Raw genomic sequence first — 25338 nt, forward strand, 5'->3', positions numbered from 1 at the left:
TTAAAAACCGCTCGATGGATATCTGATGTACAAGTTCAAGGTGAACGGCGCGTGTGACACCACATGTGAAGACAACAATGTAGTCCTTTTGTTCGCGAAGTGCGGCATGCGAGACGTAGAGGGGCCCGGCGAAATCAATTCCCACAACGTCTCCGGATGAGTCTCCGTGGTTCTTTCTCTAGGCAGCGGGGCCACTGGTGCGGTTTCGGGTGACAGCCGTTTGTACTTGCATGGAGGACACGTGTGTAGCGTGCGGCGAACTGTTTGATGGCCCTTGAGGATCCCGTAACTTTGGCGTAATTCACTGAGGGTGTCTTGGACTCCCGCATGATGCAAACGTTCGTGCGTGTCCAGGATTACCAGAGCACTGAATCGGTGCTTCGACGGGAGGACAATCGGGTGGCGAATATCGGTGGAATCGTCCATTTGCTGGAGCCGACCTCCTACGCGAAGTACGGCAGTCTCATTGAGGAAGGGCTGCAAGGTCAGTAGGGTAGAGGCGCGCGATACTGGCGCGGATCTTTCAAGTGCTGCCACCTCCTCAGGAAACGCTTGTGATTGTGCGTTGCGTACCCAGACGAGTTCGGCTGGCGTCAGTTCATCTGCAGAAAGTGGACCTGTCGTCCTTGACTGCGGGTAACGCAGATTGTGGATGTACCTGAGCACGTGAGCAGTAAGCCTTAGAATATGCTTCAGTGAACTGTAATATGCCAACCGCAACGGGAAGTCCATTCCGGTCGCGACTGCCACACAGCAAACTTCTTCCGTCGGGAACACCTCTGCATCAACAACGGGAGCAGCCGCTGAGTCGAACTCCACCACAGCTGGCTGTCGAGCAGAATCTTCGCGGATACGCCCCTGGTTAGCAGCTCCGCGGACTTGTGTTTGCCTTCGCAATGGAACCATTGTTGCGGGTTTGTCAGCCGTCGTATCTCGGTTGTGCGGGCTGCGACAAACAGCGGCCACTTGTCAGTGTCATTCTTGACCCAGTGGAAAGCTATTGTAGAGTCCGTCCAGAAGGTGGCCTGGAGTGCTGCGCTGCGATGGGCACGGAACTGATGACGCGATAGAAAATGCGCGCAGCGAGTAGGCACCCGAGTAGCTCTAGTCGGAGTAATGTTAGAGGCTTCAGTGGAGCAACGCGGCCCTTTTCGATGAGCAAGGAAACCTTGACGCGGCCGTCGCTTGTTCGACTGCGAACGTATACTACGACACCGTACGCCCGTGGGCTTGCGTCTGCAAATACTTGAAGATCGAGCAAGCTGTGATGGGATCCGAGTACCCATCTTGATTGCCGTACCTCCGAGAGAGTTGCCAGATCGTTCACCCATGCGTGTCATGCGTCCAGCAGTGGTGGCTCTAGAGGACAGTCCCAAGGCCATTTTTCCTTCCATAACGTCTGGAACAGCAGGCGCGCTGTAATGGCGAACGGAAAGAGGAAACCCCAAGGATCATACAGTCGAGAGAAAACCTGCAGTACCCCACGTTTTGTGGAAGGTGCGTCTTTAGCGAAGGTCTGGACGGACCGCACCGCGGACCGTGGCCGGGGACCCAGATCTCGTCGAATTGTCTGTCCCACGGCACACCGAGTACCCAAAGAACTGACCCCACGTCAGAGATGTTGTCGTATGCGATTCCATCAGTTAAATATTTCTCTTGAAGGACTGGAGAGTTTGAAGCCCATTTCCATATGTCCATCCCTGCCTCTTGCAAGATTGCTGTGGTCTCTTTGTAGAAAGTCTGAGCTTCTGCGACATCCCTGCACCCGACTACCATGTAAAAGCTGGTGGAAAGTCGTGCAGCAGTGGCTGGGTAACGATGGCTGACAGATCTGAAATGGTGCTGCAAGGTGGCCGCGAGGAGGAACTGGCTGGAGGCAACCCCAAAGGGCACGCGTGTCATTCTCCACTCCTACAGTGGCGGGTACGGGTTGGAGGCAGATGGAAGGTCGGAAACCCAGAGGAAGCGAAGGGAGTCGCGATCTTCCGGCTGGATTAATATTTGGAGATATGCCTTCCGGATATCGGCAGTGAGGGCCACCGGGTGGTACCGAAAGGTGAGTAGGAGATGCAAGAGGTCACTGTTCATGTTCGGCCCTTTCGACAACACGTTGTTCAACGACGGTTGGCCAGAGACGTGGGATGACGCATCAAAAACAATTCAGATCTTGGTTGTGGCGGCCTCGCTGCGTACCACGGTATGGTGCGGCAGATAGTAGAGATTACGGTCGGGATCAGGGCCGGTAACTTGTTCAGCATGGCCTTCTACGAAATATTCTCTTATTGTTTTGTCGTATTGCCGCAGAACCTCTGGTGCGCTGCTAGATCGTCTGAGTTGGGCTCGGAGCCTGTGCACTGCCGTGGCTTTGTTGTTGGCATCCGGTGGAAGCCCAGGCTCCTTAATCATCAAGGGAACCTCATACCGTTCTTTCGACTTTGCTATGCCCGCCTCGAAGACCTGGAGGTCCGTGCTGCACACGTGGTTCGTTGTGGATTCGGGACTTGTGATTCCGAGCGTGTCAAGTTTCCACAAGTCTTCGGCATTACACTCAGACTCTGGGTCTCCGCAAGTGAGAAGTAAGGCACATGTCGATTGGGGGAGCTGTGTATGCACGGTCGTTGAGCCCTGTATAACCCAACCAAACACCGTTTCAACGGCAGTGAGATCCTCCGTCATCCTCAGAATTCGTCCCGTTACAAGACGCCAGTAGTTGTCCGCTCCGACCAGGATGTCAACACTTCGGGAAACGCATGCCGTTGACGCAGGTTGCAAGTCACGCTCAAGTAACATGCGTGTTAAATGCGGATCCAGCGAAGGGCTCAGGGACTTGCATATCTCGGGAATCGTGAGAGCTTCTAACTCGAAGGTGGCGCCACGGCCTGTGATGTTTACAGTGACCTTGCTGCATCTGCGGCGGGCAGATTGCATTGATCCAAACGCGTAGATGGCTAAGTCCTCAACGTCGATTGTCGCACATTGTAGGCTCATAGCAAGGTCCTCTCTGATAAAGGTTCGTTGGCTTCCGTTATCAAGCAGGATCTGGACTTTTGCTTTGCCTCCGGGGCCAGAGGCATCTACCGCAGCACTTTGAAGCAAGATGACTGTACTGTCCATAGAAGCTGGTGTTGCTTGCACTGGAGACGGCGCTGCTGCCGTTGTCGAATGGGGTTCAGTGGCTATAGACGCTGCCACGGGTTGGATATCGGAGAGTATTGTCTGATGATGACCGCTGCACTTCCTGCAAACTAAACTGGCTGATGTCCGACACTGACGTGCATGATGGTAGGCGTTTTGCACATCGATAACAGCGTCGCGTGGAGATCAGCAGCCGTTTTTTTTTTCTCTTCTGGTGTTACGGGAACGGGACAATCTCCGGTTAAGTGGTCGCTTGCACGACCGAACGCGCAATTCCTCTGGGAAACTGGAGTGGGGGGCCCCTGGACGTTGACAGCAGCAGGTAGGGCTGCCACGGATGGTAAGCGTGCTTGCAGGATGGCTTCCGCATTTTCTTTCTGAACGTGCCGGGGACGGCGAAAGGCCGCTTCCTCCCTACTTTCGACTTGCACTTGCAGAAAGGTAAGAAGAGCGGTCACCTGTTCCGCTGTCGAGAAAGCCCTTGGGCCGTCAGTGGCGGCAGCCCCGCCGCCAGTGTTCCCGCCAGATGCAGCATCCGCTCTCCTGCTGTGCTGAAACTGAACGAAGTGGTCGGTAGGAATGCAGCGCGTAAGCACCCGGTATAGAACGACATCGTAACTTGATCGTGGCATGCCAAGCGATTCCAAAGCCTTTGTATGCCGTGACGCCTCGTCGTACACATGACGCAGCTGCGCTACGTCACTGCAGCTGTTCACCAGTAGCTTGTCAAGATGTTCTGCTGAGAGTAGATCTGTGCGCCCGAATCGTTGTTTGAGAGTCAGTATATTGCGGTAGCGGTAGCGTGCGGTAGAATCGTAACGTCGTAGTGTTCCCAAAATATTTGTCAATCTTGCAGTTTTCCTCCGAATTTCGGAATCTGCAGCTTCGGCAGCGATACGGTGCGACTTGCTTGAGACGGCGGATCCCCAGCCGTGTGCAACTGTTCGCGGAGGGCCCGCTTCGCCTGACTGATGGCTGCTTCGATCCGCTTTTCCTGCTGCAACACAGCGTTGTTCTCCTCATCGAACCCAGCATTGTCGTCGATGAGTTCGAGAATCTGCTGATCGAGGTTGTACAACGCGGTCACCCGTGCAACCAGGTACTCCATGTCTACCTCAACGCTGGGCTTTGGAATATCCGGCCGCGCGAGGCATTCTTCCAGATGAGCGATGGTGCGGGTGACGATCCCACGGAGCCCAGCTCGAGTCCTCTTGAGGCGATCTAGTTGACTCTCGCAGGGCATTGTCAAGTGCAGTCGTCCCGGGTTTCGGCACCAAATGTTCCGGATTAGCGAAACCAAGTAACGGGGATCACGACTGCTCGTCGTCTTCTCCAACGGAAACCAACAAGTGATTTTATTCTCGTGGTCACGCGCCCTACTCAGTTCTTCCTTCTCCTTTTACAACATTAACAGTTGTGGGTATGTCGGACCAGGGAGTGATGAGCCAGTTGTGAACGTTGAAGGGACAGCAGTGTTAGCTGACACGTATTTTGGGGGAAGGTTGGTTAGTGGAGGAGAAAAAGAGGGGGACGGGACGCTGGGAAAGAAGGACGGCGACTTGGCGATGCGGATAGGTGAGACATCTTCGTCAGCGCGATAGTGAAAGAAGCAATTACTCGAGTCCTACCGAAAATATAAATACAATATGACACTATGAAAGCAGATTAGAAACCTCACAAGTAAGAGTTATCGAGCCTCCACACCTGACAACGCAGGCTGCAACAACAAAAACTTTTTTTTACCATAAATCATTACCATTTCTTTATCATCAACTCATCGTCAACTTTTATCTCTCTCTTCACAGTTGTACAGGTACATAACAAGTTGTGCGGGAATCCTTCTTTCTTAACGACACTGTTGAGCAGTTAGAAGGGTACAAAATCCAGCGTACCGCTAAGGAAGTATTAAGGCAAGTGCCTCAAGACGAGAGCCGCCGATTAGATGTTTTGATCCAACGCTCGCTTTCCGCGTGCCACGAAACACCTCTCGTCAAGACGCTGCATTAATTCATCGAATGCGACTCGATGTGGCTTTTAAATCTCAGTGGCGTTACCACTTGAGACAAGTTGACTCTCCTAGCTGCTGTCACCGTGGTGCTCTAGAAGATCTAGAGCACATTCTTCTTCACTGCCCTCACTACCAACCTTCCCGAACCACACTCTCCGGGTCTCATAACCAGCTGGACTCCCACCCCCTCCTCTCTAAAACTGCTTGGTCCCTGGCCAAATCGAGCCCACCAACGCTCTGCCTTCAAAGCTTTTAACCTTTTTGGACGCCATAGGAATTCGATCCTTATTGTGAAGGGACTCATTATTTCATTTCCCACATCACCACCAGCAATGGGGTAGAGTATCGCCCCTGGCGATAAAACTCCGCATTCATCATCTCACAATATAGTTTTGTTGTTTGTTGTGATGATGTCAATGTGGTTAAATCCGTCTCTCAATATGTTTAACAGATTTGTTGCGGCCCTAGTAGTAATACACTCGCAACTGTCATTACCATTAATTTTTGATCGTAAGGTTCATACACCATGCACAAAGCGATGCGTGTTCAAATCACGTCCGGGTCACCAGTTGTTGTGACTGACACGACAAACAGGTCTGGAGAGGAAGTAGCCTTTTAATGTGTCGAATGGCCCAAAAGCCAGAGCCGAAATAACTGCTCTCGCGCCGGTGGCGCGGGACGAGAATTGGCAATGGTGCTGCCACACGTTCATTAAGATTCCGAACGCTGCCCCATACAAACGCTCGCAAAGATTGCACTGCTCCAGCATGACGACGCCCGGTCACGTATGGCAACTTCAAACGTCAATAATCTTCGGTTTTTGTGTCTGCCACATCCGTCATATTCGCCCGACCTTGCGTCCCGGACTATCATACATTTAGCGGTTTCAAGAAGAGTCTTGGCCGCTGGAAGATTGGTTCCGACGAAGACGTCAGGCAACCGATGCGTGAATCGCTACGCACACGAACCCAAAAAAATATTCTCTGCTGCAATACAAGCGCTAACCAAATAACGGCGCACTGCATTCAAAAGCAAGGGAGCTACGTAAAAAAGTGATGTATTGTTTCCCAGAATATGCATTCTTCATGTCTCAGTTGTCTCGCGACGTAAACCCCCAATTATACAATTATATATACATTCTCCATGTATCTGAGTAAATTAGCGAACTCTCATTTAGACATGGGCTTGAAAAAGCGGCGCTGCCTAAGCGTTCCCGGTGCGGTCGGAAGGAGTCGATTACACGTAGCCGTGTAACACACTACACATCTCCCCCTCAAGGGGTGTGCCACGATATCACAGCATTCAAATCCCATATCTCTAAATCCACAATACCAGCATCCCAAAATGCAAAATCAAAGCTGATATCTGCGAAGTTTGAGAATAACCTTGTTTCAAAGTACGACATCACCAAGCAATGTGCGAGTCATGCTGCTCCTTCTTTCGAAAAAGGAGGAATATCTTCACCATCCTCACCACGAACTGCCTTATGTCATGTTGCGCAATGCCGGCAATGACTCTCGCTTTGGTGGTGGTGGAGAAGATAAGGTCAAAGGGATTACACGGCCCCAGAGCTCTGCACGGCCCGGAATGTTATCACCTTATCTCTCCATAACTTAAAAACCCGAGACTAGGGGGCAAAAAACGACAACACAGACAACACACAACAACTTGTCTGTGTTGTCGTTTTTTGTCCTGTAGTCTCGGGTTTTTAAGTTATGGATCTATACCACCAGCTCGCTTGCTACCTTTCTATCCTCACCTTATCCCTGTTTCGGCCTTTTTGTCCCCCCACCCCCACCCCTCGCAACAATAAGCCGCGAAGCTGTGCAAAATCGCACTAGCTTAGGAAAACAGCGACCAGAACACGTGGAGGAAACATTTCGGGACAACTTCTGGCGAGGTTGCGCGTCACGATTCCGCAAGTCGGCTTCACTTAACGCTTGACTGCTTTAGGTGAAGCTCGCTTTAGAAAACTGTCGCGCGACTCGCGGGTGGAAAACACGTGCTGGGCCTTTTAATCATCTGGCGAATTTGGGCAGCATTGGCCGAAAATGGAGACACAAAAGCGTTACGACCGACCTCTTTCACTAACAGTAATGGACAATGAACAGTCACTGTCTATTTTCTTGCCTCAATTTTTATTTTGGTTTAATTCTTTCGATACGAATTTCGGATGACACGAATTTTTTCCGCTATCCCGTGACAAAAAGTGCGAGGGTACATTCTCCTGACGTCCCGTTCCCGCAGTATCCTACAGTTTGCGCAAGGGTGGAACGCCAAACAGCGCGCTGCCAAAGTTGGTCCGCGAGCGTGAGGGCGTCAGATATACCTGCACAGGTTCTCTGCTAACGTCTCCGGTACGTTTGCACTTTATTCGCAACACCTATGCGTGCCAACATTTCATTTTGCAGCCACAGTTGCTTCGCGGTGCTAACACTGAATTAAAAATTCATTTTGCAGCTATTCACTTCGTATTCGCTTCGGCCCTATACCTATTGGCTTCGTATTCCCTTCGCTTTTCAAACCAATATTCTAACAGGTCTACAATATTCTCGAAACACCTTGCAAGTGTTCCACTGGAATCATAGGTTGCACATTACACAAGTTATTCCAGAGTGGATGTGATCCGTTGGAAGCATGAGATCGGCCGCCGGTATGCGCCGAAAAGCCTCGCTGATGCATTACCAAATTCGAATTTGCATCTTCACTGGAATGGTAGTAACCCCCCCTCTGGTGTTGCAGGTCTGCAAGAGCATAGGCACGAAGACGCCAGGAACCGTGTCAGCGAGAGAAACACCAGCGGACGATGTCCCACCTGCCCCTATTCCTGCGAATTTACAAGCGAGCATGAAATGGAACAACGGCTTCCTTGGAATGACTGTCAGAACCAAGGCTCTTGTCGTCAAAAACATCATTAAGATATTCAGGCGCTTCATGTACGTATACCATCAAATACATATTTTCCTTCCTTCACGGTATTGCATTATGTGGACCCACCTCAGATGTAATGACAACAGGTCACACAGTGCACAATGCGTGACATACTATTCGTAATGAAGTACCTGTGCAAGATACGTGCTCAGAATTCCGTACAAAGTGATGATTAGCTTCCTCGCTGCCAGGAAAAAATCTGTATTACCTACAACGACCATATGCATTTGAAAAATGTCGCGGAACACTTCAGAAACGTGGTGAGAAAACTGTTTAGCTGCAGAGAAACTTAATTGCCGTAAGGGATTCCTGTAACTGATGTGCTCGTACTCCTCTTCTCACTGAAAAAAAATGGTTGAAGGCAAATAAACCGCACGTGCTCAATCTAGAAATGTAAAAGCTGGCTGCGAAACCAGTTGTCACGTTCCAAAATCGAAGTGACAACCCATACGATAATGAATAATATCTGCGGATTATGGGGGCATCATGTGGACCATTATGGGGGCCGACTGGTTCACTTGCCACCACCCAAATCTAGAGGTTCTTTTGCATGCTGCAGCACCTGATGTTTGAACATGGACGGTTTGAACATCGCGAATCCTCGAAGCTATGTAGCCCTATAACCGATAGAAATGTTCCGAAAAACATTAGTATGTAATCTGTCAAAATATTCTCCTCATATCTCTGTAATTGGAACACATCTTGTATTTTCACAATCTATGCACGTTACTCAATTCCACGTGAGGAGAAGTTCGTGGAAGCGGCGTCATTGCTCCACAGTAAGGTCCGTTTCGTTTCTCTCGTGCGCATGCTGTCTGTTCTTGTAGCGTGGTCCCTCAAAGTCTATGTGCTTTTCAAACATTCGTTTCGTTTCTATTTTTTCACGAACCGCGTGTTCATCGTATGGGCTCAGAGCATGGTCATATTTTGCGGAAACGACTTGTAGGTGCGTTGGTGAGGGCGGGGTTTACACTGATGTTCATTCACACAAATGTGAGTGCTTGGGCGTCCGTTTTCTACGAAAAAAAAAGAGTAAGTCTAAGGGCTCTTTCACAGTAACGTCTTCCACACGAACACACTATCATCTTCTTGTTTCCTGTTTCTGTTGGAACTGCGAGACCCATAAAAACTCGTAGTGATGTTCACGGATACATCTACTTCATTTAATATTTCTTTGTCGCTGGTCGTGTGTCTCTGCCGAGAAACTTGCCGCGTGCCTTGAGGTGGCCTGTCTCTGCAGGTCATACTCTGCGATTCGAGTGTATGGTCATGTGAGAACAAAAACAGATCCCACACAGAGGCTCATTGAGATGGAGACCCGTTTCTAGTCATACCATTTTTTTTCCACTGACACAAAGAGCGATCACGTCCGTGTGAAGAAACCCAAAGGCGACGTCGTTTGCATGGGTGTCCTCCTGACCAGTCTATTATTTTTCGATACAGAACCGGCGTATTCCAGATAATTGTGCCTGCATGCGTTGGAGTGGTGTTCTGCTTGTTCATCGGGGGCAAGCCATTCGGTCTAGATGTAGCCGTGGTCGATGAAGATCACGGCGGTAATTTGTCGTCCCAGTACATACAACGTCTCGACACATCGACTGTCAAACTGGTATGTACATCTTCTATATAAACGGTGCCTTTCTCCTTCACGTCTCCTTTTTGAAAATGCTATGAGATCATCATAGACAATATAGCAGCGTAGCAGCGAGACAATCCCCGTTGAACACCATTCTAACTTTTAAAAATCCTGAAAAAAAAAGCGCGTGCCGTGAAACATTCATCGTCGAATTTCACTATGCAAATGAGCCGAACGGAAAACAGTGCGCCACAGGCACATCACCTTCGCCGATGGAGCCTTATCTGGGCCGCAAAGCGCTGGATCTAGGCAGGAGCTGCACCACCGTATTCCAATCATCTCCATCGCTCCCAAGCACATGGTCCTCTGACGTGGAATAAGCGTTGTCCTACCTGCGCTCCCGATGGGCGGGGTTTGGGTCTCGGGTCATTTGCACAGCCAATTTCGGCTATGTAATATTTCAACGCACGTGCGCGGTTTTAGGATCTAAATCAGGATTTAAATGCAGGCGGTTTAACTTGGATTGTCTCCCATTCTGCCATCTCGCTCTTGCCCGAAGACCCGTAATATTAAGGAGTTCGTTATGGGATTTCAGGTAATTAGTCATATCGTAGTTGCATATTCTCTATGCGAGAGGATGCCCGCCTGGTCGTATAACTCAACTGAAAAAACTACAACATGTATGCTGCTCTCGGAGCTTTTTATTTTAAAAAAACACTAAAGCTAAACCACTAAAACCAAAATCTCCTTCCCACGGTGAGCGCTTGACTGGCGCATCCGAAACGCGTCATGCATCTGTTGGAAATAGAAGGCATGACCTCACTGAATTCTCGCCGCAATTCCAATGAGATGCAATGAGGAATCAGAATGACGGCGAATTCGTTCAATGTGTACAAGCCCAGTATTCCTGGGCTGATATAAACGCTGATTTCCTATTGATTTAGAGAGATCCACCGTGTTGTGTGATACAGACTGCGCCGATACAAGGAATGAGAAGCCATGCAGTTGATGGAACTGTCCTAGTGAACCAATGGGACAGGGCCATTCCCAATCAACGGGAACCAATTCAAGCAGTTGATCTCATTGCAACGGTCGTTGCACGTTGCACTGTGAAGTGCAATCATTGTGCAATCGAAACGATGCCGCAGGGCCTAATCTATGTGCAGTTTCGGAATTGAAATTGTAGAGGTAGACGGCTGGATTCAGTTTTCTTGCGTTTTTTTAATTTATTTTGAAATACGCCGTGCTGGAATACGAATAGATATTATTAGTATGTGTCTGCGCGCACGTTTCGCATTTCCAAATATCGTGAGTATAAAACGTGTGCTTGCTATTTTCTGCTAAACCCAGACTAACCGCCCGTGCGGTTTGAATGGGTTTGAGGTGGATGATGGAGGGGTCACTGCGTCTGCCGTGGAAATGAGCATTGGACGACCTGATTTTATATGTAATTGAACCGATGTATTCCGGAATTCGCTTTTCCGTCTTGCAATACAGGTAGGTTGTTTTCCGCTATAGCATCCATATGCCGTTTGACTGATTTCATGCCACTCTTCCTTATCAGGTCATCTGTCTGTAGTCCGAAGCTTCAACCACAAAGAAAAGACATACTTCAAAACTGCTAAGGTAAGATCAGTTTGGTGTAATGCTTTGTGTTGGTTAAGTTTATTCTTAACGCTTGCCTTAGTGGCCTGCCTTACACCATCAGTTGCTCTTTTTAATGTCGGTTATGTCGAACTTCATGCTGGTGTGCATCTTTTATTTGCTTCAATTTTCCTATTTCTTTTCGATTTCTTCTATAGGGAGATCATACTGCACGGCTCATGAGGCGACTGCAGAATGATTTTAGTGCTCATGGCAAACAGCGTCTTCTCAGTCTTCACATCAACAGGCACACATGAAAAGCACATATCGTCGCATTTGAGTAACGCTGTGTAACTAAGTTATATGCTAACATTCCGCCTTGGAGGAATATAAGTATGTTTTAGATTTCTTAATGTGGATTTGTGTGGATCTTCTTTTAAGGATGTATCTTGGATCTCATCTCATCTTGCGTACAGTTGTGACGCCCTCGACATAGTTGAGGCAAACGACACTTTCCATCGGAAGCAACGGAAGAAAAACTTAATGACCCCCTTTAGAGTAAGAGTAAGTCTCACACAGAACCACATACTCAGTGCTGGCTCACTGCGTAAGAGTTTGTGAATAATTCTTCAAAAGCACAGGTGCCGTGGTAGCTTCGTATCGCCCCTCTTACTTGAAGCTATTGTTTTTGCAATCCGTGCAACATTGCATTGTACGTAAGTGGAAGAGTGCGAGGTAACTCGTTACTGTAACTAAGTTCCTTTTTTTTTAGCAACTTGTAACTTAACTCGGTACTTTTGCGCCGTGGTAACTTTCAGAGGAACTCGTTCCTTTTTCAGGTAACTTTGCCATAGTAGTTCAGTTCCAAGTTACTTTTAACTCGCTTTTCACTGACGTCCAAATATTTTCTTGCTTTCTCTCCGGTTCCTTCATTGCGTTTTTTGCCATAAAACGTGATGTTCAATCAACTACAGTACTTTATTCAGGAAGTAAGAACCGCTGCCATTGAAATAAAGCTGAACCATTGTGCGCCCACAGGGAGTAAGATGCAAAGCGTTGGAATAGACCTCTACCAGATAAACGTCATCATGACGTTGGTAGACAGACTGAAACCGAAACAAATCTGAAGGAGAGGGCTGGGTTCTACGAACGGGCACTTGTTCGCTGCCTCCCATTGAAAGAAAAGTAGGACCGAGGGTCGCGTCCCTTTAAGGGACCATATGTTATCCCTCAAGACCGTGGCTTTCCTGCGCGACTTTGCTCACCTCTAGCTTCGAGCGTAGTTCAATTCTACCAAATTTTGGCACTATCGAACACTATGACGTCATTTGTTTACAAACAGGGAGAGATCTATTGTTGGGTATAAACGAAAACGATCTAAGCGTGTTGCACTCCTCCCTTTCATTTTTCTCTTTTTCTTTTTTTCTGCCAATAAATCCCCCCACCCCCTCTGCAGCAACTCAAGGTCTAACTCAACTGCTCACGCGCGCTGCACCTGCGTAATGCTATTTTGTGTCCGAAGTAACTTGGAAGTAACTCGTTCTTTTTTTTAAGTAACTCAGTAAATGCGAGTTACATTTCAGGCTGAAGAACTTCGTTATTAACTTAGTTACATTTTGCACACCGTAACTTAACTTGTAGCGAGTTCTGTTTTACGGGTAACTTCTCAATCTATGAAGAGTTCCCACCAGTAGCAAAAAAAAAAAAAAAAAAAAAAATAACCAGTCTGTTATAAAACGCCTGTTATAAGTGTTAGGATGTCGGCCGCACAACTCAAGCAATTCGGGCCATTCGCGCTTCGTTTACAGGACTTTAGACCTTTTCTACGGTGTGTAGTCTACGTGTCGGGCATTGTCGTTCTTTCCCCGCTTTCACCCCTGCTCACAGGCATTATGAACGCTGATGGGAACATAGCAAGACGTGCAGTCAGGCGCTGTGTGCAATGGTATGTAATATACTTTGATGGCTACTTCACCCTGGCGTGCTGTTGTGGCATTGTCTTCTGAAATGGCATTTCTTGGAGGTTAAGCTCGTTCGAGGCGGCAGGCAAGACAGTCCGCATTTGTCATGAGGTGGTGAACACGCAATCTCGCCAAGTTGGATAGCGTTAATCTTTACGTAAGAAAGGCAGATGGGACTGGAAATCACGAGTCACCAGGTGTATCAAACACAGAAGAACATTATCCCGGAGGAGCTCAATACTTCAAGAATTATTTTCGTAGTCGATATTCGTGATGAAAGAAATGATGAAAGATGGAAGTCACTGAAAAGGTTAGCCAGCTGTAAGACTCGAACCCACATCTTCTCGATTTCCGGTCCAGGGCTCTACCAACTGAGCTAAGCTAACACCTCCCCAGCGACTTCCAAGGGTGCGTTATTTCAAGGGACCAACCAACCACTATCCCACTCATCCCCCGTTTCACTCTTACATTTTCCCACCCATACACACATTCATCATACTACGGGGTCGACGCAAGCGGCATCAGTTGAACATAATCAATTGCCTCATGTTCTCGCTGTTCATTGTTCGGATATTGCGGATACGTGCCTCATGACTGTGCCCCATAACTGCGGCAGTGTTTATTGATGATGAACAGTATGCCTTCAGAGACGTGTAAGTGCTGAATGAAGTTTTTGTTGTTGCCGATCTCTTGCGAGCGATCATCAACTCCATGGTGAACATTCACACTTCTACAAGACATCTGAAATAATTTCAGGGGTTATATCTGCCATTTGTGATAACATATTTCTTTAACGCACTTTTGGGCGTCGGTGAAGCGTAGCTTTAGTGGAAAGGAGCCCTTCCACCCTCAAAATGCGCTATCTCCCGCTCGTTTGTTTCTTTATTGCACGCCTCGACTATGCTCGACTATAAACTATGACTGAGGAGCGCAAGAACCAGACGAGGACACAGAACCGACGAGGAACGAGCGCTCGGCGTGATAAACGTTTCGGAGGGTGGGGATTGGGCAGATTGGAAGGTGACACCACGGTCCCTCAGTACTCTTGCGCTCGTAAACAGAAGGTATTTTTACTACATCCTATAATATATATCCTTGAAGTTTGCTGCAGTCTTTGTGACTCTGTTCGTATGTAAGAATGATCTACACAGCTCAAGGAGACTTATTCGAGCGCGCAGAATTCCGTGATGACTCTATTCTTCATGGAAGGGGAACCTTAATTTGACGAGAAGTGAATCTAAGTATTTTTTCTTCCTCTACGAAACACCGATGACTTGGTATACGGGAATAATCGCAAAACATTCGCTAATAGCCTTACTGGAGATGTACTGCGATGAGCGTGAGTTGATCACTTGTGACATGTGCAGCATCAGAACTAAGAACCGTAAATATTTCAAATGAAAGCTCTTAACACATAATATCAATACAATAACTTTTCTTAAGGAGCAACTTGCGAGGAAATATGTAATGCCAAGTCGCCTTAGTAAACGAAGTTCGCTAATACCCGTTTACTCGTTTACATACCATTTACATACTCGTTTTTCTGAATCGCAAACGGGGACAGGGAGGCGTGATTTTTTTTCTCCTTTTTTGCCTATTCATTTTTTTTTCTTTCTTTCTGATCTGCAATGCGTGAAAAGTTTCTGCGACGCACAAACTACAGACTCCGGATCTCATTCATGGCCGTGTATAGTGCTTACAAATACCGTTTCCTTGTCTTCATCAGTAATTTCGAGCGAAAGGCTGACTCAATAAATTTTCTGCGCTTCCCCTTATTTATCTCTTTCCAGTTCTTATTTATTTGTCACCACGTACCACAACGTTGTTCTGGTAAATGTAGTTTTTGGCGAATCGTAAAGTTTCCGTCCCAGCTATGAGACGAGTGGCCGCTCCCAAATAAAACTTTATTCCATCATTTTAAATAGTGCATTGGAACGTCCTCGAACTGATTTCATTGATACGCCGAGGCTACCAAGAACGCGGTGATAGTTCCGCCTCTGAATTTGACATCTGAATCTTGAACAAATCAGGAGTGTTCAAGTGACCTTGTAGAACGGTGAGAGCGGCAACATTTCCTTTGGTCTGAGGAAGGGCAAAACACAGATAGAACGAAGTGGACGACACGGGACTGAGTCCCGAGCCGTCCACATATTCTACCTCTGCTCAAGTTTCAACAAACCGTGTTCCGAGGAGAACAAGAAAATCACGCGTTTGGAAAGTTTCGCCCTCACACAATGACCACGGAAAGCATCATTACTTTACGATATATCACTAGTTTGCGTGATTGTGTAACAAAACGCATTATGTTTCTCGACCTTCATTGAGAGCCATGAGTGAGACCAAAATTTAACCTCTGTATGCAACAAGGGGATAAGTCGAATTATCCCCTTTGTACTATTTTTGCTGCAATGACATATACATACCAGTATGTACCTGCCAGAGAAAATTTAGGACCGTATTGCAATTTGTTGGCCCGCTACAGGAGGGTAAGAAGCGGGAAATGCATGTTGTTACGATCGCATGCAAAACAGATGACCACGTAGACAGATTCGAAGCAGAAGATAATTTCGAGCGCCAAGGCTGGACGACCAAACCAGACACACATTGCGGGAAGCAAGCACTCAACTTCCCCTATTGTCCCTTTTGAGGGATTTGTTCTCTCCGTCGTGAGCAACGCCTTTCCCACGGACTCCGGCCACCAAAATAGGACTCGTACGTGGAATCCGACAAGGACGTGGCCCCAATGCAGTCTACAAAAGCGGAGGCCAGCGGAGCATCTTCGTCTTCCCCTACTATCCATGCTGCTGGACGGCCGCAGCGCCGACCACTTGTATATCTTTTGTACATAATGAAATGATCACTTTCGTTATACTTTGCTCCCTGAGTCGGTTCCCCATTTCTTTCGTTGGTGTCACGCTACCAAAGATGCCAAGACGTAACAACTGGATGACAGCGCTGGGATGACGGATTCTTTGGCTTTGGACAGCGGCTTGAGTGAGTGAGTAGTTCTTTTCGTACGCACACCAAGTGTTAGTTAGGAATTGGTAGTGCTATCGAAATTTTGTTCGGCTACTGTTAGGAATTTTGTGTTTGCGTAATAGTTGGCAGTAGTTGAGCAGGCATAACTGACACTCACAAATCAGTCCGCTATGGATCTAAAGAAGCTATTGAAAGCAGATTTGTTACTGCTGTGCGAAGAATTGGGGATTGATACCGAGGGTTTGCGTCTGAAGTCAGCCATCATAGCGGCTATTGTGGAATCGGGTGCCGATGATGACGAGATTACCGAGTGTTGGGAACTAATACAAGCCCAAAAGACGGAGCAGGCCAAAAAGGCAGAAAGTGAAAGTCTCGAACGTCAAAAGGACAAGGAGCTCGAAAGTAGAAAGTTAGAAATAGAGCGGGAGATTCAACTAAAGAAGATTGAACTAGAGTTGAAGCGGCTGGAGGGAAGACCGGCGTCGGAGGCAGGTTCCGGCGACCTAGATCGAGTAAAGATGACTAAGCTTCTGCAACCATACAAGATGGGGGAAGATATAGGTCTTTTCCTAGTTAACTTCGAAAGGATTTGTGAAAAATTTGGTATAGCAAAGCCTTTGTGGCCACAGCGCTTGCTTACCGTTCTTCCTTGCGAGGCCGCTGACGTTATCGCTCGCCTGAGTAAAGAGGACGCTGACGATTACAGTAAAGTAAAGGACAGCTTACTGCGAAAGTATCGTTTGTCAGCCGAGGCATTCAGACAGCGTTTTCGAGAATCGGTGTTCAAAAAGGGGCAGAGCTATTCAGAGTTCGCGTACGATCTCAGGGCAAACATGACAGAGTGGCTCAAAAGTGCTGAGGCTTTCGGAAACCACGATAAAGTGTTAGAATGCTTTTGCTTAGAGCAGTTTTATGTGGGTGTATCCGATGACGTGCGGTACTGGATCCAAGATAGGATGGATGTCCAGACACTTGAGAAAGCCGCAGAGCTAGCACAGGAGTATGCCACGCGTAGGGAAGCTAGAGGTGTCCCTAATTCGTACAGTGAGAGTCGCCACTCAGCCCAGAAGTATCCCGAGAAAAAGTCACGGTTTCGAAAAGTGGGGCTGCCTGAAACAAAAGAGCCGACTCCCAGAGAAAAGAAAGTAGAGGAGACCACCCCAAAAGAGTTGCGAGAGAACCCCGGGGAAAGTGAGAGTGGGGGTATGCCGCGTAACAAGGAGTTCGAACGTAGACGACCGTTAATTTGTCACAGGTGCAAAAAAGTAGGCCATATTGCCGCACGTTGTCCGAACCCGCGAGTAGCATTTTCTTACGTTGCCGACGATGAGGAAAACTTAAGGCTACTGCGACCCTACATGTTTGAGCTGGAAGTGAACGGGAAGCCGTGCCGAGTGCTGAGGGACTGTGCCGCTACTATGGATATAGTGCACCCCGCTTATGTCACAAAAGAGCACCTTACGGGGAAGGTGTCTTGGATAAGGCAGGTTGTGGAGGAAGAAAGTGTTTGTCTTCCGATAGCGGAGGTCACTATTAAAGGGCCGTTTGGAGAATTACGCACTGAAGCCGCCGTGTCAGAAAACTTGTCTGTTCACTACCCCTATTTGTTCTCTAATCGCTCAGATGAACTTCTGAGACAAAAGGGTCTAAGTTTTGAAAACGGTGTGGTGCAAGCTTTAACGCGCTCGAAGGCACGACAGTTGGCCACTCAGCTTCGATATGATGAGAGCAAACAGGACAGGCACGTGCCCTTCAACAGCGAAAGTGTAGAGAGCCCAGTTAGTGCAAAATCTACCGCTAGCGAAAGTGAAACCGCGGTTAGAAAACAAGAAAGCACAGAGGCAACCCAAGCAACACGCTCAGAATCAACAAAAGATGATGACGCGGTAAGAGAAACAACGGAGGAGACAGGGCTAAGATTTGGGGACAGCTGCGAAGCGAATGAGGTCAGAGGTGACCCAGCCGACGGGGACGACAATGAGCAAGACCTAGAAGGGCTTGAGGGAATTCTTTTGTCGCCCGTAAGCCGAAATCTGTCTACCCTTGTTAGGCTGGAAAGGGATAGCTTAGTGGAACAGCAAAGAAATGATCCCACATTGAAAAGCCTCACCAACACTAATGGAGAGGGTGTCGCAAGGAAAAATGTAACTTTCGTCGTGAAAGATGGTTTGCAGTATCGCAATTACCAAGACAACAAGGGCAGATCATATGATCAGTTAGTAGTTCCTGAACCATACCGTGAGGACCTGTTGCATTTATGCCACACTAATGCATGGTCTGGCCATCTAGGAATCACGAAAACGAAAGAAAGGCTCCTCCAGGAGTACTATTGGCCAGGGTGCACTAAAGATGTGGAGAACTATGTTAAATCATGCGACACGTGTCAACGAGTGGGGAAGCCCAATGAGAAATCTAAGGCCCCGCTAACCCGTGTTCCGTTAATTGCAGAACCGTTTAGACGGATTGTAATTGATCTTGTCGGTCCTCTGCCGGTAACGCAATCAGGCTTCAAGTACATTCTGACGATGCTGTGCCCGTCGACGAAATTTCCGGAAGCAGTGCCTTTGAAACAGGTGAACTCGCCCGAGATTGTGAATGCACTTTTGTCGGTTTTCGCAAGGATAGGATTCCCTTCCGAAATACAATCAGACCAGGGCACGGTATTCACTAGCGCGTTGACAACTGAGTTCTTCCAAAGATGCGGCATCCGCATCATTCACAGTTCCGTCTACCATCCACAATCTAACAGCGTTGAACGGTGGCACTCCGTCTTGAAACGTGTTCTACGCGCACTATGCTTTGAGCGAGGGACGGATTGGGAAGCGTGCTTGCCAGCTGCACTCTTTGCGCTGAGGACGGCGTCGCATGAAAGTACCGGATTTAGTCCTGCGGAGCTAGTGTACGGTAGAGCACTGCGATCGCCGCTTAGGATGTTGCGAGAAAAGTGGGAAGGCTCAGGAGAAGAGTCCACCGTCGTGGAATATGTACTCGAGTTACTGGAGCGCATGCACGCTACAAGAGAGATAGTAATGCGTCACATGGAAAGCGCCCAAAACCGCGGTAAAGCGTATTATGATCGCAACGCCCGGTTGCGAAGCTACAAGGAAGGTGATAAGGTACTCATCCTTAGACCGGCGAGACAAAATAAACTACAAGTTCACTGGGAAGGTCCAGTAGAGGTCGTAAACAAACTGTCTGAAACCAACTACGTTGTCCAAATGAGAGGCCGGAAGAAGGAATTGAGGATATATCACACGAATTTAATGAAACCCTACGTGGAACGGGAGGACGTGGTCAGCTTGACGTTAAATGTGCAGGAGGAGATGCCGCTAGACGTTCCAGAAATTCCGAAAGAGAACAGGCAATACACTGCAGATGAGGTAATCAATATAGCAGTTAAAAACGGCAATCTGACGGGAAATCAGACGAAAGAGTTAGAAGCGCTCATCAGGGACTTTGGGGAACTGTTTACAGATCGCCCAGGAAGCACGGATCTAGTAACCCATGATATCGAATTGACGACAGAGCAAGTCATTCGATCGCAACCCTACAGAGCGTCCCCCAGACAAAAAGAGATAATTGAAGACGAGATCAACAAGATGCTAAAGTACGGAATCATTGAGAGAGCAGAAAGCGAGTTCGCATCCCCGATATTGCTCGTTGAAGTTCCTGGGAAAACCCCGAGACCCTGCGTAGACTACAGGCGTCTAAACGTCATCACTAAAGATCTAACGTATCCTATTCCCAACATTGAGGAAAGAATCGAGCAAGTAAGCAAAGCCAAGTACATCTCGACCATCGACTTAGTGCGAGGTTACTGGCAAGTGCCACTTACCGAAAGGGCGAGCCGCTACGCGGCCTTCATAACACACATGGGGACGTTTCGACCACTGAAACTGACGTTTGGACTCAAAAACGCTCCCTTTTGTTTTTCCAGACTTATGGACAATGTTTTACGGGGGTTAGAAAACTACGCAGTGCCCTACTTAGACGACGTGGCAATATTTTCTAATACTTGGGACGAGCATGTTAGCCACTTGAGAAGCGTGTTTGACCGCTTGAAAGAAGCCGGTCTAACTATAAAAGCCGAGAAATGTCAGCTCGGATGTGCTGAAGTGGAATACTTGGGACACGTTGTAGGACAGGGCAAGCGGAGGCCGGTCGATTTAAAAATCGCAGCCGTCAAGGACTTCCGTAAGCCTTCCACGAAATCTGATATCAGGTCGTTCCTAGGCCTCACCGGCTACTATCAGAGTTATATTCCGAATTATTCGGATATTGCGAGTCCTCTGACCGATGCGCTAAGGAAAGAAGAGCCAACCGAAGTTAAATGGGACGATAAAAAGGAACTCTCCTTTCAGACTTTGAAGAAAGCACTGACGAGTCGCCCTATTTTACAGGCACCGGATTACTCGAAACCCTTTGTCGTACAGTGCGACGCTAGCAATCGCGGGCTGGGAGCCGTTTTGTGCCAACGGGACGCACAAAACCAGGAATTCCCCATTTTGTATATAAGCAGGAAGCTTAGCGTCCGGGAGCAGGCCTACAGCGCTTCCGAAAAAGAATGCGCTTGCTTAGTGTGGGCTGCTCAGAAACTAAATTGTTATCTGTACGGCACTAAGTTCACGTTTGAAACAGATCACTGCCCTCTGCAGTGGTTAGAACGAATGTGCTCTAAAAATGGACGCCTCCTTCGCTGGAGTCTCACTCTCCAGCAATACAATTTCAATGTCGTGTATAAAAAAGGAAAGCTCCACGGTAACGCCGACTGTCTCAGTCGATACCATTGAGTCCAGAACGGTCCTGTCATGGTCTGGCTTGGAACTAAATTGTGGGAACCAAATTGTTAGTTGCGTGAATGTTGTACATGGTATTTTTTGGTTCCAAGCGTGAAACAAGAGTGTCAGATATGATCTTTAATGGTATAATAATTCCTTGTCATATTGTTTTAGTATTGTCGGTTATACTTTACTGATATTTTCACTTGGTGTGTGTTGAAAGGGACTGGCGCTCGCTTGGGTGTTGTTCTTGGCTGGGTATTCGGCCAAACCAGTGTTTGTTGTTTGAAATGAAAAGTGCAACCTGCTTTGTTATGAAAAGTCCGAGTCAGGGAACTGATGTGTGAAACCAGAGGAACCAGGGACCACAGTGCAGTGTGCGAAGTGCCCGTGTCGTCACTCTTCAACAGTGCTGGTGTTAGCTGCGCATGGAGACATCGAACGTCTACGAGACACCTAGATCTCTTCAGGGAAGCCACGTGGGTCCCTTCCCTTCCAAGATCTTCCCCACCGGCGGAGGAGCTGTTACGATCGCATGCAAAACAGATGACCACGTAGACAGATTCGAAGCAGAAGATAATTTCGAGCGCCAAGGCTGGACGACCAAACCAGACACACATTGCGGGAAGCAAGCACTCAACTTCCCCTATTGTCCCTTTTGAGGGATTTGTTCTCTCCGTCGTGAGCAACGCCTTTCCCACGGACTCCGGCCACCAAAATAGGACTCGTACGTGGAATCCGACAAGGACGTGGCCCCAATGCAGTCTACAAAAGCGGAGGCCAGCGGAGCATCTTCGTCTTCCCCTACTATCCATGCTGCTGGACGGCCGCAGCGCCGACCACTTGTATATCTTTTGTACATAATGAAATGATCACTTTCGTTATACTTTGCTCCCTGAGTCGGTTCCCCATTTCTTTCGTTGGTGTCACGCTACCAAAGATGCCAAGACGTAACAATGTGTGGCAATGGGACGGACAATCAGATCAGGCCCCTTTTCTTCGTTTCGGATCAGCTTATTACCTTACTGCATACAGAGGTTCAATTAAAGTTTTCCGTGTCAGAAAAACACAACAACGAAAGTTGGAATCTACGCGCAAAATTTGCAAAGTTACGTTCACTGAACTGAAATGTGCGGACTCGTGAACCGATTCGAGAATTATTTCCGCTCAGAACCCGAAATGAACTTTCAAAAGTAGCTGATCAAATCTTCCCTGAAAACACGCAGCACTGTGGAAACGTCGTCTGCTCCACGAGGGTGTCTCCTCCCGAACGACGCGATTGCCCTACGCGGGAGCAATGGTCCCCTCCCTGTTTACAAACAAGTGACATCAGATGGTACAACAGCGCCGCCAACTTGGTAGACCGGAACTGCTATAACAAACAATTCATAAGTCACACGAAAGCCACGATAAAAGAAAGTCGCAAAAAAAAAAACGAGTCACATCCCTACGCTGTGTCGATGAGAGCCAACGAGTTCGAAACGACGTGGCGGATTGTGGCATGCTTGACTTGTAAAAACATACCTCACGTGCAGCCATGGAGCTTCCGTTTATTACTCTAAATGTATCTGTACTTGCTGGCCTTGCACTGCGGCCTCGAGAGGCGTTGGTAACACCCTGGAACACTCACTGAGACACACTGTTCGTGCCGCCCTAAAACGTGTCACATCACTATGCTGTGGCAATGAGAACCAAGAAGCTCGAAAAGTCGTCCACAGCTGGGATTGTGGCAAGCTTGATTTGTAGACACGTTTAAATATAGCTTTTCATATTGTAAGATTTTTATGTAATTCCTTACATATTATTAGTTTGTATAGCCTTGTTCTGCTCCATTCTACCGATAGCCCTATCTTTTCGGTAGCCCTTTCTAAAGATGGGTATCAGGCTCTCTCATCTTCAGGGGCCTGAAGGGCAGAAATTTCTCTCGGAATGCACGTGGTATCTCCATGCAAAGCAAGCGGGAGCTCCGTCCTAATAACAAACCACATTCCACACAGGGTTACGACACTTTCGAGACGATGCAACCCTTGGGTGAAGCCTTTCCTTTCCGTGGCGGACTGGGAAGTGGGAACGCGAATAAAACACCAAAGCGACTAAACACGTGACCCCATTTGTGTGTACCATTAATACAAAGAAGCTACCCTTGACTTCAAGGAATACAGCTTTGTGAAACGGCAGTGTTCTCCTCCCGCGCGGTTTCGGTTTTGCTATGTCTGCTAACGTCATGTTCACGTCAGGGTGAAGCTTCTTCGGTAGAGGTCTATTGTCGGTGGCCTTGTCTATTGTATTCGAGCGGAGTTTCCTGACCAGAAAGAGCATTGCGGGACGGTGGTAAGCCAAACACCTGACTCATTTGACGTGGCTGACGTCGCCTTGTGGATCTTTGGTTTGACAGCTTCCTTTATGGTTTGAAAGTAATTGTTCTGAGGCAGGAATATACAGACAGGCAAACACAACACAGATCTCTTTAATCAGTTCCGTTATTGTATCGTTTTGGTAGAGCGCTTGCGACCTGCTGAAACTCTCTAGTGCCTCTACAGTGCGTTTCATGTAATGCCGTCAATGTCGTCCGACACTACGGAGTTACAGTGTAAACGACGTACTGCTGAGCATTCGCGCAAGTATAAAGCTCGCAGATCTGCCACCACTGCTGCGGGAGATCCGGACGTGTTCGCTAAAGAAAACGAACGTCAGCGACGCTCCGCCGAGAATGCCAGAAAACTGCACGCGGCAAAGCGGGCCGAAATACGCGTGACGGTGCAAAAATACTAGATCATACGAAACCTCGAAATACTTCCGTTAAACTATTCGTTACCCACCTACTCGTACTGCCGAACCGAACCGCCAAACGCACACTTGCCAAATTCGAACGTAAACGTCGGAGCGCAAAAACCCAGCGTGAGCGCCAAGCGGCACGGGAGACGTTCAGTTTGGACATCGTGGGTGATGTGAATGTGTCGACCACACACAACGGCATAACGATAGACTGTGTGCTCACGAGAGGTGTTAGTGTGCGCTGCATGAACTACATCCACGAACCCATTCTTTTAACGCCAGAATTGAAGACCACCCAGACGTGAGGAATCGTCCGAGTAATCGTGTGCGGTGACACACGTGTACGTTCAGGTTCATGGTAAAGACCTATTTTTGGCAGATGGGAAAGTATGATGGCGAATTCGTGTGGTTATTTCGTGGCAACTGCCGCCTTCGGTGTAGCTCAGTCGGTAGCGTATCCGCCTGCTGATTCCAAGGTCGCGGGTTCAAACCCGGCCGAGAACGGTGGTAACTTGGTGGAAGGATAGAAGTTGCTCAGACACGCCGTCTTCCGCGAGAGACGTTAAATGTGGTGCTGTGTGTCGAGCTTTCGGCGCACGTTAAAACCCCCAGGTGGGCAAAATTAATTCACAGACCCGACCACTGTGGCGTCGCTCATGATCGCAGTTGTCTCGCGACGTAAACCTGGTAATTGTTAATAATTAATTATATAACTATATAATATAATAGAAATTAATGGTATAATTAATAAGTTATATAAATATAATATCCCGAGCCCGAGCAGTCATGTTCGCTTGGTCAAAGCGAAGCAATCTCGTATGTTCGCGTGGTACTCTACGAGCGCTCGGAATTTGCCAGCTAGCACTTTTTTCGTCCGGTCTCGAAACGACCGAGCAGCGGGTGGTTTAAAGGAGTACAGAGGGCCATCCAAAAAAAATTCAGATTAAGACATCTGATGAAAGTGTGTATGTCATTATACCGAATAGCGCTAAAGGTTTTCATCTGTACAATTTGTTTCCCAGAAAAAAGCTCACATAAACATAGCTCCGCGCCTTCACCCTTAACTCGCCACTCCAGCTATAACGAGGATGAGGAGGTATGATGGCACGTCACCGATGACGGCATAAGGAGACTCGTTCTGGTTTGCTGGTCAGTGGGGGTCAGCGCCTTGTCCCTTTGCCGCCGTAAACCTGTTTTGCCAGTTTTCCCGGAGAATTGGGGATAGAAGGAGCGGCCGAACCATTACCGAGCAAGGAGAAAGGCTTTATCAGAACCCCGAACAGCCGAGTAGCAGACGACAGCGGAGTAGCAGACAACATTTCTCTAGGCCAATCAGCGAGCGTTCTCCTTATAGCGTCAGCGCGAGGTTCCAGGCAGATCACAGGCTGGTACTGCTCTTCACCACCGTTGCGCACGGTCGCTTTTTGCGGCGTATTTTAAATTCAATTTCTGCGATAATTATGAATCTGTGGTGTAAATTACTTCGCATGGTGCATCTTACTGGCCTACTTAACAGTTTTATAGGAAGAAAACTGGGTGTTAAAAATGACTTCTGTGCTACTTTAATAGACGACGGAACCCGAAGACAGGCGACCGCGTTGTCCATAGCGC

At 48.0% G+C, this 25338-nt stretch overlaps 1 protein-coding gene across 2 annotated transcripts in view; it reads left to right on the plus strand.

Moving 5' to 3' along the window:
* Window positions 1-25338, plus strand: part of LOC135395988 (ABC transporter G family member 20-like) — a 255295-nt gene that overhangs the window by 108500 nt on the left and 121457 nt on the right. For both annotated transcript variants that reach the window (XM_064627066.1, XM_064627067.1), the window contains exons 8-9: window positions 7886-8079; window positions 9518-9683. In XM_064627066.1, coding sequence (XP_064483136.1) covers window positions 7886-8079; window positions 9518-9683 — 360 coding nt within the window. The remainder of the gene's footprint in view (window positions 1-7885; window positions 8080-9517; window positions 9684-25338) is intronic.

This window comes from Ornithodoros turicata, chromosome 5 (assembly GCF_037126465.1).
Source record: "Ornithodoros turicata isolate Travis chromosome 5, ASM3712646v1, whole genome shotgun sequence".
NCBI lineage: Eukaryota > Metazoa > Arthropoda > Arachnida > Ixodida > Argasidae > Ornithodoros > Ornithodoros turicata.